This window comes from Megalops cyprinoides, chromosome 20, assembly GCF_013368585.1.
Source record: "Megalops cyprinoides isolate fMegCyp1 chromosome 20, fMegCyp1.pri, whole genome shotgun sequence".
Taxonomy (NCBI): domain Eukaryota; kingdom Metazoa; phylum Chordata; class Actinopteri; order Elopiformes; family Megalopidae; genus Megalops; species Megalops cyprinoides.
Genome location: NC_050602.1, coordinates 11,114,476 through 11,132,599, shown reverse-complemented (window position 1 = coordinate 11,132,599; position 18,124 = coordinate 11,114,476). Strand labels below are relative to the sequence as shown.

The 18,124-nt window shown below is 43.1% G+C and overlaps 1 protein-coding gene across 1 annotated transcript; it reads right to left on the bottom strand.

Annotated features, from left to right (window-relative positions):
• Positions 1-1,199: 1,199 nt before the first annotated feature.
• LOC118795537 (forkhead box protein L2-like) lies at positions 1,200-2,963 on the bottom strand. Its single transcript, XM_036554103.1, has one exon. The coding sequence runs from the start codon at positions 2,641-2,643 to the stop codon at positions 1,753-1,755; it is 891 nt and encodes a 296-aa protein (XP_036409996.1). The 5' UTR covers positions 2,644-2,963; the 3' UTR covers positions 1,200-1,752.
• Positions 2,964-18,124: the final 15,161 nt, after the last annotated feature.

Here is an 18,124-nt window from a genome sequence, read left to right as displayed (position 1 = left end):
ATCTGTGCGCCCTCCGAGTATAACCATTAGCGCTAAAGTCTCAGACATAAATTTTGAAATCAAATCAAGAATCTAGTTGTGTGCAAGCGTTGGGTAAGCAGCTCAATACAGCAGTACAATTCGCTCAAATAATAAAATCCCCCAAATTCTATAAGGAGTGGTAACCTGACAGATAGACAGAGGAGCGCATCCGAAGCAACTCCCTAAGATCTTGCTCGTTTAATACCAACTTAACCTCGTCAAATATGCCAAAACTGACAGCGCTTGACGAAAGAAGTTTGTTCTTTTGTAACTCTTAGGGGTAAAGCTGTGAGCTTAAGTAGGATATGTAGGCTACATGCAGTATAAATGTCACCAAACAGCAGTGATTGAAATGGTAGTTTCGCTCTCCTAGCACAAATATTGATATATTACGTTGATTAATAACTATAACAGATTATTTTTCAAATAAAACTTACATCAGAATAATTAGTTACTGTAATTAGCGTTTGTATACGAGCGCACAACAGGGGGATATGAATGATTAAAAATATGTTCAATTAAACGTTATATAAACTTATAGTGTACTGACGAAAATGGACGGACTTTTCGACTACAGTTTTTTTTTTTTTTTTTGCAGTATTCATGCAGTATGGATGGAAATTCAGGAAAGAGATCAGTCATCGCCGTCTAGAAAGGACGCCAAAGAGACATATTCTTGTAACGAGTAGAAATGCCTTTCAGCAGCCTAAAATATAAAAGCCCGACACTTGAACATTTCCTACAAATTACTCGGTATAAATATGACAACTATTTGATGTAGGCTACTACATCAGAATCGTAAAAAGATGTAAAACCCTCACCAAACAAATTTACTTTTTTCGTCGCCTTCAAATGATTAATACTGTAGATAATACTACCACTAATAATAATTCAGCTGTCTAGGTGCGACACATTTGTTTCTCACGATGGTAAAAATCTATATTTACATACCAATAGAAAATAAATAACAAAAATAGAAGTCCTTTAACTAGTATTTTTAAGAAATACAAATTTATTGAGAAATTCACAACGCTAAAAAACAGAACAAGGTGCTAGTTTAGCACAGTCCCATCATTTATGAAAGAAAACATAGACAAAACAATATTACTAATTAAGAAAAAGGTAAACAAACGTTCCCTTACGTTATAAAGTCACAGCACAAAATTAAACTGCTTTCTGAGGAAAAATATCTGTTCGGTCAAACGGCAGAAATAGGCTTCTGTTTTTTTTGTTCTCTCCGTACAGGCTCCTCACACGTTACATCCAAATTTCACTCGGCTGCACGCAGTAACAATCTCTCAATGGCAAGACAAACGAGCTCTTGAAATCTGAAATGTCACCTCACGTCCAAAATAGTATACTCTTATTTTAATTGTGTGTTTGGAATGTACTCTTTCAATTTATAGCTTTGACATGAGCTAGATTTTGCAACTGATTTCAGAGGTCATCTGTCCAACTGACCAACAATTCGAACGGCAGATAAATGTAGGCTACAACACCTGGAGACCCCAAAGTTTCAATATGTGCAAGCAGTATTTGATTCCTCCAAAGTCCCATATGTCAGCGGATACAGCTTCTTCTCTAAAACGGATAGAATCGCCACGTTTCTCTCTCACGGACATAAAAATGAATCACGGTCTTTGGTTCAATGGTGGTGATAGGGAAGGGTATACATTCCATGTTTATTGAAGAGTCCATGGACGTCGAGAGGCTCTCGAAATTGACCGGATGTCAATATGTGAATGCGGACGGCTTGCTGCCTTGATCCCAGTACGAGTAGTTCATCCGCTCAGCAGGGGCGCAGGCGAACGGGGAGCTCGTTCCGGTCGTTGGCGAAACTTGGTTTGGGGCCGCTGTGACCGTGCTCGGTTGCTGGGTGTAGTGAGCGTAGGAGTGGTAATGGGTCACGCCGTTGTAGGAGTTCACCATACCGGGCAGAGCCATGCTTTGCACTGTGGAGTACGGGTTATAAGGCGAGGGTGCTGATAGTCCTTTGACGTTGATGGGACTTTCGTTCCCACTGGCCATCTGGCAAGACGGGTAGGACATAGGGACAGGCGGTTGGCCAAGCGGCCAGGAGTTGTTCATAAATCTAGACTGCAGGTACTTAGGAGGAGAGAGGTAGTCGTATCCATCCCCACCGAAGAGAGATTTCAGCGGCTGGAAATGAGGCGGGGCGGTCCTGAAAGGTCTCTTCATCCTTCGCCTCCTCCTGTAATTCCCCTTCTCGAACATGTCCTCGCACGCCGGGTCGAGGGTCCAGTAGTTTCCCTTCCTTTCGCCGCCGCCTTCCCGGGGCACCTTGATGAAGCATTCGTTGAGGCTGAGGTTGTGGCGAATGCTGTTTTGCCATCCTTTCTTGTTCTTTTCGTAGAAAGGGAACTTTGAAACGATGAACTGGTAAATCCCGGACAGCGTGAGTCTTTTTTCCGAACTCTCCCGAATCGCCATGGCAATCAGGGCCACGTATGAGTACGGAGGTTTCTGATATGGATCATTCTTCTCCGAATCCTTCTCCTGGCTCGCCTCGTCTTTGGTTAGGTCCTTCTCCTCGGCTATGTTGGTGTCAGTGACCATAAAAGTCATTGCGTCATCATGGGTATTTTGGTAAGTGGCCATCATTACGCACAGCAAAATAAAAACAAACAAGGCGTTCCTGTAAAAATAGCAATATTCTCTGATAACAACTGTGCGGCACCATCAATGAAAAGCAAAAATAATCATGTATAAGCTCTTTTCCTAGCGCTGTATTTTAAATCTATTCACTCATCGTATTGCGCAAGGATACCACAGCTCCCTGTAAGCAGTCATTTCTCCACTCACTGTACATTAACTTCTAATTATATTGTTTCTTGTACCACCATAGCCGACGATATGAGGAGCTTCCCGTTCAAACCCAACCTTTTCAACCCTTGAGAAGTAGAAAAGCACCTCTGCTCGGCGTCGCGCGTATGTTCAACAAGGATGTATTGCGCTCTCATTTGTATTTCCTCCGGTTCCGCTTTCGTCAGAATTTTGTTGCTCGGCTCACCAGGCAGCAATTTTCAGCACTTGGCATGTTTGAAATTCGCCTGTTGATTTCAAATATGAGTCGCAAGCTGTAAGGTAACACAAAGAGTTATTTTTGTATTTACATCTATTAGGTTGATTTAGAATTAATATTTGCAAGTCCGTCAAATAGTTTACTAGGTTAACAAGGTTAACTAGTTAACAAGGACCCACAGTGTCACTATTTACGGGGAGATGTCTGAGGCCGTGTAAAACAAGAACGGCAAAAAGTTTCTCAATTATTATATAAATTATTAATTACTATGCTCTTGTCTACACTAAACTTAAAATTCTGTACTAACCGTTTGGACCGACACATTAATTTTCCCGAAAATGTTGCAACACTTTGTGAGACAAGCAGAGATTAGGCTGTCATTGTACACAGAATGTTGTTCATGCTCAAACGTTTTATAATAACGATAAAATAGTTGCAGGTGTGTCAGCACTGTATTTATGTGCGTTCAGCGTCCGGTTCCCGCTGCACAGCCGGAGAGGAGTTCTGTTGCTCATCATTGCCAGTGGAGATTCACACCAAATAACAAATCTGTACATATTATTTTATCGTTCTCGTTAGGATTTCAGTAAATCAAGGTGTGACCTTCAAAACGTATTTTTTTGGATTGAATTTCCTCTTTTATTAAATACATGAAACTAAGCAGAGAGCATTCGCTCACTTGATGTGCGTAGATGTTTTGTCACAAGAAGAAGAATTCATTTTCAATTTCATGTTACCTTATTGCTTTCTGTAGAGGAACTGGAAAAAGCCAAGGTAAAAATTTTACAAATTTTCTGCTGCATATTATAAAGTAATAAATCATAATGGACTTTGTAACATAATGGATTAGCTTGTGATGCACAGACAGGCTTACTATTGTAAACAACAACGTAGAAGTCATCAATTAATTGATACAATGTACTTGATTTCAAATTGCAGTCAATTTCGTTTAACAAAGTCAACAATGTTATTATTTTTGTTCCTAAAATGATTTATATGACTATTTTAACTCTATTTATCGAATCTTCAACTAAAGTCCTTTGAGCAAAGTTGAAGTCATAGGGTTTAAAACAGCGTCTTGGATAATAATAATAATAATAATATATTCCAAATATTGTTCTTTCTAAAGGGGAGATATTAAACTAATTATTTTTTGTCATCTAGTGTCAATACAACAATAAAAGCGGATGCAGTTTCAGAAATACATCTGTATTTTTTATTTTAAAAGATTTATTTCTGATTTATATATTGTATTTTACTTATTTTACTTTTTGAGAGTTGTTTTGTCTCCCTGCTGAATGTACCGGTATGAGGTATGACATACCCTCGAGCTGAACTCTAAGGGCAGAAAGGTGCAATGCAACAATGGATAGCATGAAGACATAGAGAAAAGCAACGCGTGCAGTCGTCAAAAACGTGTTGGAGGGCACTTCTTTGTGAAATCTCAATGGTCTCTTAATGGTCATAGGTTTTTGACAGTTATGATTCAACGCATAGGCCTGCACGTTAGGTTTTACTTCCAAAAATCTGAAGTGATAACATTCAAAACAGCATACGCTTCAGAATTGTCCGAGTTTATCCGAGATAATTTAAATAACAAAACTAAGCGCAAAACATTTTAAGGAAGATAGCACTTTGCAGAACATAAAGTTTCAGTATGATTGCCCTTTCTCTCACGATATTCTCACAAAAAGACATGACTTAATTACAAAATTCAAAACATCGACTGTGTTTTGATCCATTACCATTGTTGTTCGTAATACCATTGGACTCTTCATGGTTATAAAATAATAACTTACAAGATGTACAAATGACAATGGCAATTCAGAACGCTAGCATCGCATAAGATTGCACTTTAGAGCTATGCACAGACAAAGCAGAAAACATTTATAATTGGGTTGGAGGTGAGAGCCGTACAACTGGTGCAGATCCAGTTTTGACAGCATAAAATCTAAAATAAAATCATAAGGTAATTCTCCGTGACAGTCTGAGACAGCAACCTGGTTTGTGCTGCCGTTCAAGCCTTTCATCCTACCATCTACTCGACTTCTACGTATCGCGAAGATGGAGTAACGTGGAGATTTCCCAGCAGAAATAAGGTTTGTCACAGGAAATAAACCAAGCAATTTATTACATTTAAATCACTGATCACAGATTAATTCTAACACAATGTCCAATCAGGAACTAAACGCAAAGTCCCCTTAAGGTTCTTTTCTAAATGCAAAACGACACAACGTCTTATTGCTAAAAAAAAAAATACAGGGACTCTTAAAACATATCAATGCGCACACAAGACGAAGGATTATCTTAACGCGCAAAAGTGAAATAGCATGATGCAACTGAAAAGAATGTCGGGCGTGGATAGATACTTCCCGCTACGTGTTCTCCCTTTCTTTTTCAAAAAGAGAAAGTTGGGTGCTGTGCTAAGTAAATAGACATTCACAGCTAGAGCCCCTCTCAAATGTTCCCCCTCTCCAAAACAACCACATGCGGTTGAAAGAAGTACACAGAAACAATGCATAACGACATCAAACAGCTGCACCAAATCTTTCTCAAGTATCGTCAACATTTTATGATAATCAGTTCAATTCATACCCCCTTGAAGTTTCATATTTCACTAGAAATTGTGACAGCCAAAATAATAATACGGGTAATAAAAATAAATCACCCAATTCAGTGACTTGAATAGTTTCCTTATTTACAGCAACAGCCAAAATAAATACCAATAATGATACACTGTGGTGTTATTAATTGCAAGTTTGTGTGCCGCGCGCGTGTGTGCGACCTGTTCTCTTGCATGGGCGCACGTCTCTGATAGGTTTTGAAAGATGTAAAAATTTCTCTCTCCAAACTTCCTGACCTCAGTTTGAAACGCGGATGTTTATGGTTTGAGTGCTGCAGGAATGCAAGGCATAAGCCTATCAGGCCAGAGACTAGAGCGGATTTGCTGAAGACGAAACAGAATCGTGCGATATTGCTTACAGATCCTTTCGCGCAATAAGGTCATTATTATTATTATTATTATTATTATTATTATTATTATTATCGTAATCAATAAAATATTACAATAAAAGCATTTTTAGAATGATGTTATTATTACAAAAATGCCTACTTCATGGCTTTATTTATCTGTTTCTATGTGTTTCACCACGTGCTCAGCCATGGAACACTTGGAAAGTAGCTTCAAGAATCCTTCTAGAATCATTGCTGTAACAAACTGTTACAAACTCACTTGTTCATCCTTTAACTAAGAAGGGTGAACCAAACTGAAAATTCATGCCTATTTTGTCAATACCCCCCACACCTCACCAATCAGGAAGTGCCCTTGTACACCTCACTCCTGAGAGAGGACCAGAGGGGGGGGGCTTCCTCACTTTGTACTGTTCTCACCCCCCATGCACATAGTCATTGTCTAAAATAAAAAGGGCTGAGGCCCTCTCATGTCTTACTACTCCTCCGGAAAGTGAGGTGTATTTTTGTTCTGGTCAGAGGGGTGTGTTTACCTTTCTTATCCTACTTAGGAAACACATGGGAAGCTGTAAGCCATTCTCTTAACTGCTCCCCTGTCACATAATTATAACATATAACCCTGAGACAGAGCAGTCCTGGTCACAACAGTTACTGGATAATAACCCTGCTTGATTTATGTATGTATACAAAAAACATTTCAGATTTTCAACAGCGCTTTGATTTGTCCATGTAAATCAATGATTGGTCTCATAAATGAGAGAGTGTATTTTTTATGTCCTACTTTCTGGAGAATGTGAATTTAGGGGGGAATCTTGCCCAAGAAGTGAGGAACTTTGATTTTGACAACTCTGGTTTTGCATGCAGACCACATAATAAATGGCTTACAAGAACTGTATGGAGCTGAACATTGTAAATTTTAAACTCTGATCCCGCTGAAGAGACCTCCATTCATTGGATGAGCTGTGGTCCGGCCAGGTGACTGGCATGCAAAAAAGTCAGAATAACACGAGCTCCTACTGACAGAAGATTACCCTGTTTTTACTCATCGCCTCTCAAGGATTGAGTTTCGGACAGAGTCAAAACAAGTCAGTTTGCTGAAAGTAATTATCACAGTGCTTATTCAACGTCTTTGTTTGCCGACAGTCTGTGAACAGATGAAATCCTGTAATTGGCATCGGCACCCAAACACACAAACCGTTACACTTGCTCTCTCTTTTTGATTATTTCCACAGACACATAGTTAATACAACATTACAAACATCGCAAGTGTACACTTGGTGTGCAGTTATGTGTGCCACTACTGCCATTCCTGATGTTCTGGACCAGTGATGTATTTATTTTTGAAAAGATAAATAGAAAATTTTGAAGTCACCAATCTGGGTGCAAAGAACAGCGCAGGCTAACACGGCAGAACCGAACCGGGAGGCACACACCTGGACCAGGCTGGCCCCTCCTCCACCCTAAGCCCCTCCCTCCTGGCAGGTCCGCAGAGCGGATGGGGAGGTGGCTCTGCGGCAGCCTGGCGAGAACTCACATTTCAGCCAAAGGCCCGGGGGAGAGAGGGCACGAGAAGGAGGAAAGAGTGAAAGAGAGAAGGAGAGGGAAAGGGAGGGAGTGAGAGAGTGACTGCATGAGGGGGGAGTGCGTGGAGAGACGAAAGAAGGGGAACGAGGGAGCGGTACGGCTGGAATGGAAGCCCTACGTGTCAGTTCCCCGTCACATTCACCTTGTGCATGAAACGATTATTATCACAGCTGTCGAAACAATGCACAGGCAGACAACCTACAGCGGGCTTTAAAACGCTGATGTTATCTGCAGTGAGCAGCTCCTCTGAGTTGGGCTGCACGGACGTGCCTCTCAATGCAGGCGCTCTCTGGCCGAGTATCGGAAGCGCTCTCACGGAGGTTATTTTTAGCCGGGCTGAACTCTTTGTTGTTCCTCCAGAGCAGGTGAACCGGCCAGCGCACACAGGCGGCTTTGATGGTGAGGAATTCGTCATAAACAAGTCCCAGCGTGTTCGCGTAGAGGTGCACAGAGGGGCTTTCCCATAGAACATGGGGGCACACTTATCTGGGTACACAAGTCTCCTTTTTTGGTAAACATTGATGGCCCTTACATATCTGGAAACATAAATTTCATCACAGTTTTTCAGTTATGGCTGCAATGTTGTGGGCCTGCGGGAATGTCATTTCAATGTTTAGGAGTAACTTTAGTTTTAACTTGAGCTAAATTGAGGAAAGTTGATTGTCAGACGGCAAGGGTCCCATTCACTATATTTGCAGTATATACTGAGCGAGAATGTTTCTGAATTATGCATAATCTACTGTCCAACAGCATCTTGTGAGGTGAATGGGTGGTGGGGGAGGTGAGAGGCGCTTAAGGACACAAGGGAAGAAGGAAGAGCAACAGAGCAAAACAGCAAAGAAAGATGAAGAGTGGAAGCATTTCCTGTGTCTGCAGTTTCCCTGGGGAAGCATGAGTAGAGCGGACTCCTGATCCCGGCATCTGTTTCTGAACCACTTCCTGTTTACGTTCCACCTCAGAGAGGAAACACACCACTGCGCTGTGATGCAAATGACCTGTCTCTGTTTCACACTTACCATCTCTTCTTCCATCTCTCCTTCTATCTCATTAATGGTACCTGCACTCACACACACACACACACATTACATTAAACACTCGCGCACATTCAGACAGAATATCTCTCGCTCACACACTCACATGCATGTGCCAACACTCACTCAAATGTTAGATTAAGCATAGAGGGTTGTTGGGGTTACTAAAGTTACCTCATGAAGGGGGTAGTGGAGGGTCAGCCCGCTGTAGGACCCCTCTCGGGGGGTGACCCTGGACCCTCAGCCAGGTGGGGAATCTCTGAGGAGGGGCAGGAGAAGGGGAGTACCCTGGAGGAAGGCCCTCGGGTTTGGGCCCGTCCAATGTGTTCCCAATAAGGGGGAACACAAACATGTCTCTTATTGAAGCAAAGGGGGGCCAGGCAGGAAGGGCTGACTATACATAACACCAAGCTCCTCTGGTGCATGACCTACCACCCACTAACCAAATGGAGGGATTAAGGGGTTCCTAGCTGCAGGAAGGAGAGATGGGTGAACAAACAATGGAAGTGTGTGTGTTTGTATGTGTGTGTGTAATGTAACAGTGTATGAAGCTGACAGAAGTATTATTTCTGTGGGAGTGATACAATTGTGCAATAGTTATAAGCACATTTTAACACCACAAGACTGGGTGCCAATAGTACTGAGTATAGCAGGAATAATCAGTAACACGGCAATGCTGAGTCTCTGTCAACAATGCTGCCCCCTTGTGGCCAAGAGGGGCATCTCCACTGTTGCTCTACCATGCAGTACTCTTCTCTGGACGCATTCCAAAGCCTTTTGTACAATAGTCTCTACATGAAGAAAGGAACAGGGCATTTCTTCTTTTTCAAATGGAACAAATGAGAGTAACAGTGTGCACTCTGTAATAGTACAGAGTGAAGTCTAGAGTCAGACTGCTTGATAGCTATATGACACCACGGTAAAAGTGTGTCAGTGTCATTTTTATGTTGTTTCCCTTTCCTTTCAGAATGCTGACCCTCATTGGGCAGCCGCTGTGTACTGCCCAGCATGAAAGGACCAGGTGGCTGACTGGTGACAGGAGGGACCAGGCACTCTCGCAGTCACAATAGTGGCTCACACCTGTGTTGTGAAAAGTCAGCCGAGTGTAGAAGCCTCCACTCTCCCTCGGAGTGAAGGGAATTAAGAGCCCCCCTACACCATGACTGATGGCGCGACCTCCGACCCAGCAATCTGCAGGTGCTTGGAGGTAGTGTCTGTGACAGGTAAGCCGAAACTTTGTTGTGATGTCTCTGGCACCCGTTTCAGCTGGGCACGAGGGGTAGTGAGTGGGTAGTGAGAGGTCGATGTAGACTACACACCCACAGACACATCCACGTATGTGCAAGTTTGTATGTACACACACACACACACACACACACACACACACACACATACACATTCACAGAGACGTACATAGATAGAGTCTTGTCATTGATATAAATACTCTTTTGTTTGCTTTTTCTGGAAAGGACAGAGCATAAATGATATGAAGGTACATAGGAAAATATGTTCCAAACATTGAACAATTATAATGACTTAGTGAGCAAGTGATTGAGTGAATGAGTGATTCTGTGGGTGAGTGAGTGAAAGAAAGCGAGCGTGAATAAGAGAGTGTGGGTAGGTGAATGAATGAGCAAATGAGACAGAGAAAAAGAGAGAGAGATTGAGTCACGCTTAACAGACACAGGGTTCCTCATTCTTTCCAGATTTTCCCGAATGGGTTCAGTGATAGGACAGGGCTGCGCATGCTGGTATTCGTGAGAGCTCACCAAATACCATGAAGGTGGGAGCGGGGCGTGGCCTTACAGGAAATGGAGCCAATGAGAGATCAGCTCCTACTAGAGTAGCAAAAAAAACTTTACTCACTGTCTAAAATTGCATGTTGTTTTTTAAAGGAAGTTCTCTGCCTCTGTTCGCCAAGGGTTAGTCTGGTTCCTCTGGTAAAATCGGGGTGAACAAAGGAAGAGCTGCTACCAAATTAAATATGTACAAAGGGAAGCAGCTGTTGGTGGGTCGTCTTATTTGAGTTGGTATTATTGCGAATAACATGAACAATAAAAAACAGGCTAAGCACAATATAAAGTCTGCAGTTTAAAAGCATGTTTTAGCCTGCACTATTTCAAATTTACAAGCCTGCTTTGCTGGAGTCCCAGTGTAAGGGTAGCAGTAGCTCAGAGTTGTGGGGGGCTCCACTAACTGGCTCAGAGCAGCAGGTGTGAACAGAGACAGCAAGGCATGCTGGGATTACAGAACCATACAGTTGTGGGGTGTGAAACGGAAGCTCTTGTTTCAGCTGTCAATTTTGACTGACGGAGCACTGAGTGATCCCAGGCGTGGATAAATTGGGCTCTTAAAACACAGAGGACTGAACACACAGCGATAGCACCCTGACAAAGTACTGAACACCAAACACAGGAAGATACAAAAACCAAACTGAGCACACGAGGAGTGACAACATGCCTTAATATCAATTTGTTATGAATCTATCTATCTAATCTATGTGGCCAGTAGTGTAGCATAGTGGTAAGGAGCAGGACTCATAAATGAAAGGTTGCTGGTTTAATCGCCTGCTGGGGTACTGCTATTGTACCCTTGGGCAAGGTACTTAACCCAGAATTCCCTCAGTAAATATCCAGCTGTATAAATGGGTAAAACTGTAACCTATGTATGATGCATTTTACGCACCTGCGTTAGGTAGGCTGAGGGACTAGATGTGGCAGGTGATGAAGGACAGCACTAACAGGCTGCTGAGGGACAGAGCAGAGCCCTTCCTTCCTCCTGTGTGGGGGCGGAGCCACGGTCTCCTGAACACCCACAGCTCTCTGCGCACAGAGGGGGCCCCGTTACGGTCAGGCAGGGGCCCCTGACGGCCATTGTGTTTTCACCCGGGGAAACCCTTATGAAAACACACAGATCCGGCCCCCACGCTTGTGTCTGCGCCCTGTCTGTCAGCGCCTCCCTTTTAGGAGAGTTAAAAGCCTTTCCTCACCCCAGCATTCCTCAGGAGGGGAGAGGCCCTTGTGCTCTTGTATTAGTATCAGTGGTAGATGTGATGCCCAATGATTGATACAGTGAATGATTGACAATAATTCACTGCCTGCTCATGTCTGAGGTACAGCGAGTGAAGACAAAGGCAACTTCTTATTTCATTATAGAAATACATAAATATATATAAAATGTTGACAAGGTATTTTGTTAAATATGCTTTGGCAGTACAAATTTAATCTGTGTCATGCCAGTAAATCTCAAAAAGAAGTTGAATTGCATTGAATTGAAACAGAAAGAGACAGAGAGATTGAAACACAAAAATAATATAAAACAATAATATCTTCTTGTTACTGTAGACAAATAATCAGGCAAGTACTCAAATATATTCAACGATGAAATAACAATCTCGAGTAAACATGGCAAAATTAAATATGATATACATGAAATAATACGATTTTTTGTGACAACAGTTCCCTAGATTTGACTGACTTCATTGCCTGAGTGAGACTAACATTATCAACGTATGTAAGTAAAATTAAACACAGGTATGAAGAACACAAATGGACCAAGAGATCCTGTCCCCTTAAATTAGGTATTCTCAGGTCTTGTAAGATCCTTGCGGGCCTGTTGTTGATTCTTTGCTAACGGCATTACTGTAACGTGATTACTGCCCAGCCCACCCATTCACAGCCACCCTCCCAGACTCCCCCTACTATGCTGTATACAAGGATACCTCAAAACCGATATATCCCCGCTGCCAGACGCCTCTGCTGTTTGAGAGACCCCTAACACAAGCAAAGGCAGGGCTGTTACTGCTCACTGGGTACCATGCAGGCCTGTGCAATCAGAGGGTAAAACCATGACCTGTGTTGACATCTGAGATTATTAAAATCTGAGATAATTAAAAATGTTCATGATACAAGATACAGTATCTATACCAACTTGTTGAAGAAGATTCAAGAACAGTTATACACAGTATACAACTTGCAGTGAATTGGTGCAATTGGTCCAACTCCCTCGACTGTGCTAAGTAGCAGAGATAAAATAAATTAGATAAAAAGTAGATAAAAGGAGAGAAATATGTACAGACAGAATAAAAAAACTATAAAGTATCCCATCATCAAAGTCCAGAGTGTGTTTTTAAGATTAGTGTGGCGGGCGTGTCCGTGTTAGAACAAAGAATATCAACCTGAATCCAGTCTTTTCTCCTCACACCCCTTCAACCAGTCTGTGTGTATGTGTGTGTGTGAGTGTGTTTGGGGGGGGGGGGGTGTTAATCACAGAGCCACGCCCCCTGGTTTCCAGCATGGAGAGGTGTTAGAGTAAATGAGATTAAACTAGAATTTCAGGGCCTGGAGTTGCGTTACTGATTTGAGTGGTTCTTCAGGCAGGATATCTGGCCAGATTGTGTCTAGCTCTGTCCTAACCCCTATCTCTCCCTGCTGCCCAGATCGCTCGCGGGCTGAATCAATTGGATCAAGATGGCGCTGATAATGGGGTCAAGCTGCAGTTCTGTGGAGACTCAGTGATCCGTGTCACGGCCCATCTCACTTTTGTCTCACCCAATCCTGTGTCTCGGCACATGCGGGATAATTTACATAGGTCAAACCACAAGTGTTACATTTAAATGCCAAAGTGTTTCATTTAAATTATTTAAATTATGATGAAATGAGATGAGTGGGAAAAGATACCATTTTCCACAGATGTATTGGGAAGCATTGGGAAGCATTTTTTGTATTGTTTTTCCTTTCGTCTGGAGTACAGATAATGCAGAACTTGACGTCTGTGTTGTGCACTGTGTGACATACTGTATTACCCATGCACTACAACCTTTTTAATTTATATGAGAACAGTGAGTAAACACACTTAAAACTTGCAGCTAAAGTAGACAACCTTTGCTAACAGAGACAGGGTGTATTCACAGTTGAAGCTTTAGAAAATTTGCTGACAGTGTTCCATGGATTTTACTGGTGACAGTTTATGAAGAAAGTGCTTTGATGCTGGGTCAGAATGATGTTTAATCATTTGATTAAAAGATAAAAAATTGACCCAAGCAAGCAAAGTTGACTTAACATCTTAACTTCATTCTACAAACCAAGTTGACTTCTCAGCTGGAGCTCCTTTTCTGGTGGTTTAATCACACCAGCAACCATCTAGCTCTTACTTTGGTCACTTATCTTACCACCCACTGACAGATCTGGCAAGACCTGAACACACTTAACTGAGACTAACAACCAAACAAACAAATAAACTGGCAAAAAATCAGAAAAAAAGGACGAAAATAAATTGCCATTGGTGCCTCTGGCAATTCAGCCAGGTGACAACTCTTCAAAATGCTTCTGCTGTCGCCAGTCGTCAGCCCAGACACTGGCTGGTTGCTGTGGCCCGCTGACACACTGCCAGAGTGCTAGGCTAGCATCCCTCTGCTGTGTGCTGCTCTGACTGGACCATTTTCAGTGGCAGCTCCATTAGGCACTGAGAGCAGATGTGAATGTGTGTGCGATGAAAAGAGACACAGCCAGCACAGTTCAGCACTGTCCGTCTGAAGCCGGCGTGCTGATTCCGCCCAGCTGTGGAGTCTTATCTCTGGGATGGGGGACACTATGCACTGAACTATCAGGGAGTCATCAACAGGGGAACACGGAATACTCTGTAGGCAGACGTCACCCCCTGCCCCACATCCTATCCCCCATCCTATCCCCCATCCTCTCCCTGTCCCACTAGACAGAAAGTGTTCATCCCACACATGTGCTTCTCTTTTTGAATCAGTTCTCATCACAATAAATTCCTTCATTTGTTCATCCCTCGGTAGCCTTGAGCAGACAGACTGGGAACAAGGAGGGGCCCAGCAGAGAGATTCCGCTGACCGCCCCGATGCCCCCCCCTGCACTCACCCACCCCCCCAACGGCTGCCGCACCCAGACACCTCCGATAAGCCCGAAGGCCTGTGGTGAACACCACGTTCCCAGCTTATCAGCATAAAGGTCTCACGCCTTTTCACTCGTTCTCCGCTGTCTACAACACCGTCGAACAGCGAACAGAGCTGCAAATTCCCATCAAAGACACAGGGTTTGGTAGTTCTTATTTGGGTGGCAGATAAAGGGCTGCTCACAAAGATTACATGTGGCACATTACCCATTTAAACATCTGGATAGCCATAGAAGTATTACAAGTGTCCCTCCAACATGGGAGCGCACTGCACCTTGATGGCAGGGAGACCAGGAACTAATCTTGCTTAGCTCTGTGCCATTTGCACAACTCCCCATTCCAGTTTTGTGCTGATCAGATACCCCCCCCCCCTCAGTTCAGGTCAGTACTGTCCAGATATCTGCGCATTTCAATCTCTGAGCTGTTATCACCTTACCCTTTTGTGTCATAGAGAAGAGGAACATTGAGACAACACAGATCTCTAGCAAATTGCGAACTAAATTTGTGATACAGAACACTGATATCTTTTTTATCTCAACTGACACCTAAGGTCAGTTGCCGTCTGGGCAGTGTGGAACTGGCAGTTGGTTTCTGAACATTGTAAAGTCTGCTAACCAGCAAATGCCAACAACATGCCAACTTCAGAATGTTGGCGTTTGTTGCCGTTTGTTGGGGCAGTGTGCAAGCTGCATAACAGCCACTTTGAGCTGTAGTCACAATATCTTGTCATAACAGCATCAACAATAGCACTTCAAAATCTTCAAGTTATCCTGTGTGGAAGGATTCACATCCCTCCTCTTCCTGTTGTGGCATACCAAAGACGAGATCAAATAGTGACCTGTTCATTGATAACTATGCACAGCAAGCAGGCACTCATAGAGCTGTGTTGATTACCGTTGGCAGGACACTCTAATAGTGGATCCATTTACATTACGTTACATTATTGTCATTTAGCATATGCTCTTATCCAGAGTTACTCACAGAGGTTACAGTTTTCACATGTTATCCATTTACACAGCTGGATATTTACTGAAGCAATTGTGGGTAATGTACCTTGCCCAAGGGTTCAGTAGCAGTGCTACAGCGGGGAATCAAACCAGCAACCTTTCCGTTACAAACCATCCTTCTTACCACTATGCTACACTGCTGCGCTTAAGCACTTGAGAAAGAGACAGGGGCATTGGTATATTTGCTCTGTGGGATTTTTCTGCTTTATTACTGTGGCAGACTCTCTTTCAGTGACTGATGACTGTAAGAGCAACTCGACATGTGCCTCTCTGCTTTCTTGGCATTTCTCATCCTGAAGGAGGGGAGAGCACACGCACCCCTCTCCATGGAAACCTTGTACTCGGGCTGGGATGTTTTCTGTGGGACGAGGGGTTGGAGTAATTGTCAGCTGAGGAACACCTCGACCCAGACGGAGCACCTCAACCTCTCTCTCTCTTTCTCTTGGTTCCCCGCTGTTTTAATCAGGCAGCACCAGGTGGGACACAAGGCCGCGCCAGCCTTTTCACAGATCGTTATCAGAGACAGCAGCTGGGCGCGAGAGCCGCCGAGCAATGTCACTGAGTTCTCAGGCTTCACTTTCCCACCCTCCTGCTCTCTTCTCTGAAGTGCTCGGAGAGGGTATTCCTGCTTTTCGAGGAGCGCCCGTGGCTGTCCCAACACCTCACTTCAACCACAGAACTTCTGTGCCTCCCCAGTTTTCTGAAGTCTGCTAAACAGATCCTCCTAAATTTGTTTCCTTATTTCTGCCCCTCATGTCACCATCAGCCTACACCCTCATCTCTATCACACACTTGTTTCCCAATCCCTGCTCTTTCGTGGGTTCTGTGTACACCATAAGCTAAACAGGCCCCTGCCCTGGCTCCACAAAGCTGAGAGGGTCTCTGATGTCACAATGCGCAGGTCAGTTGATCTCTGATGTCACAGTCCTGCCCCCTACAGACTGTATCGCTAACCACTGCCGAACCATCACTAACCACCTGCAATTCTTAGTAGAGACAGAGAGAGATCAATTAAACATTACTTTGAAAACTATGTGGCAGCAACGGTGAAAAAACACCATTATACACCCAAGCAGAATAAGCTCCTAGTTCCACTGTCCTTGGCGTGTAACATGCACTTTGTGCGTGGGCCAAAGCAAATAATGTGTACAGTTGTTTTGACTGGGTGCAGACCTGAGTCTATTTTTGTGGTCAGCTGGTGACACAATGTCCACCCAGTGCACGGTGCGCCACACATAGAATTTCCATACGAGTGACACAAAGGAAACAGTACCTGTCCTCACTGGACACAGCTTAACAACAAAAGTTCCACGTAAATTGATTTATGTATCATCAGTCTAACGCACCTAGGGTTCAAACTGACAACCCTCTGGTTAGAAGCGCCGAGCCAAGCCACTGCCCATGTAAACATTCTGCCTCGTCTACAGAGGCAAGTGCTGAGAGGAAGTCCCTCGGAGCAGAGGAAGCTGGATGCGTGAACAGCCAGCAAGGGGAATTTTAATTTGCCAATATGCATACAATGAAGAATTATGATCTTTTGGATAAACCGGCTTTACGAAAATATGCAGAAAAATGAACCTGCTGATTATTTATTTAGTTATACACATATTGTGCATCTCTGAGGAGGTGAGGAAGGCACGCGGATGCATAATGTTGGAAATTGCAATTCAGCCATTGAATGTGTAGTGGCTCTGCTTTATACCACTGCTGCTTCTGCTGTACCTATACCTCAGCAGCAGGGAAGAACGAGGCCTGGATCTGCGGACAACCAAATTTGTCTATGAAAACAAACACACACACACAAACAAAACAGCGTGGAGCAGAATATTCCTCCCTTTTGTAAAACATGTGGCATTGTGTCGCCTGGGCAGGGCCAGAGTGTGTGTTGGCAGACGCGTCCTCTTTCCCCCAGGCAGGTGGGGCTCCTGATTTTCAGATGGTACTGGAACTGTGTGTGTAGGGTCACTGTGTCTGGCATAAGGAATGAGTGTGATAGGATGTGACTTCAGCTCCATTACTATGTGTACCCCCATATCCACAAGGAAATACAGTATCAGTCAAAAGTTTGGACACGCCTGATTATGATGATGGGAAACATGCATTCAAAGACATATTTATCTAAAGGCTTATGCTTAAACGCTTGAAATTTCTTTCTTAGAAAAATATAAATAGCGAAGCTGATGCTTATGTATGAATTTCTTTCCAAACAAAAATTTAAATTTTATAAAATATTTTTTGGCTACTTTGAAGAATATAAAATATAAGAATTTGATTTAACACTTTTCTGGTCACGGCATCATTCCATTTGTGTTATTTCATAATTTTGATGTCTTAAGTATTATTCTAGAATGTGAAAAAGTGAAAGTAAAGAAAAGCCCTTATATAAGTAGGTGCGTATATACTGGGGGTTTATACAGGGATGTGGTTATCAACAAGGACAATGGTGCTGGATGGTAGACATTTACATGCTTTAAAAAATACCAAATCAAAATATTTTTGGTGAAAAACTGGAATCAACTGAAAAATCATTAAACAGATTCCACGTAACACAT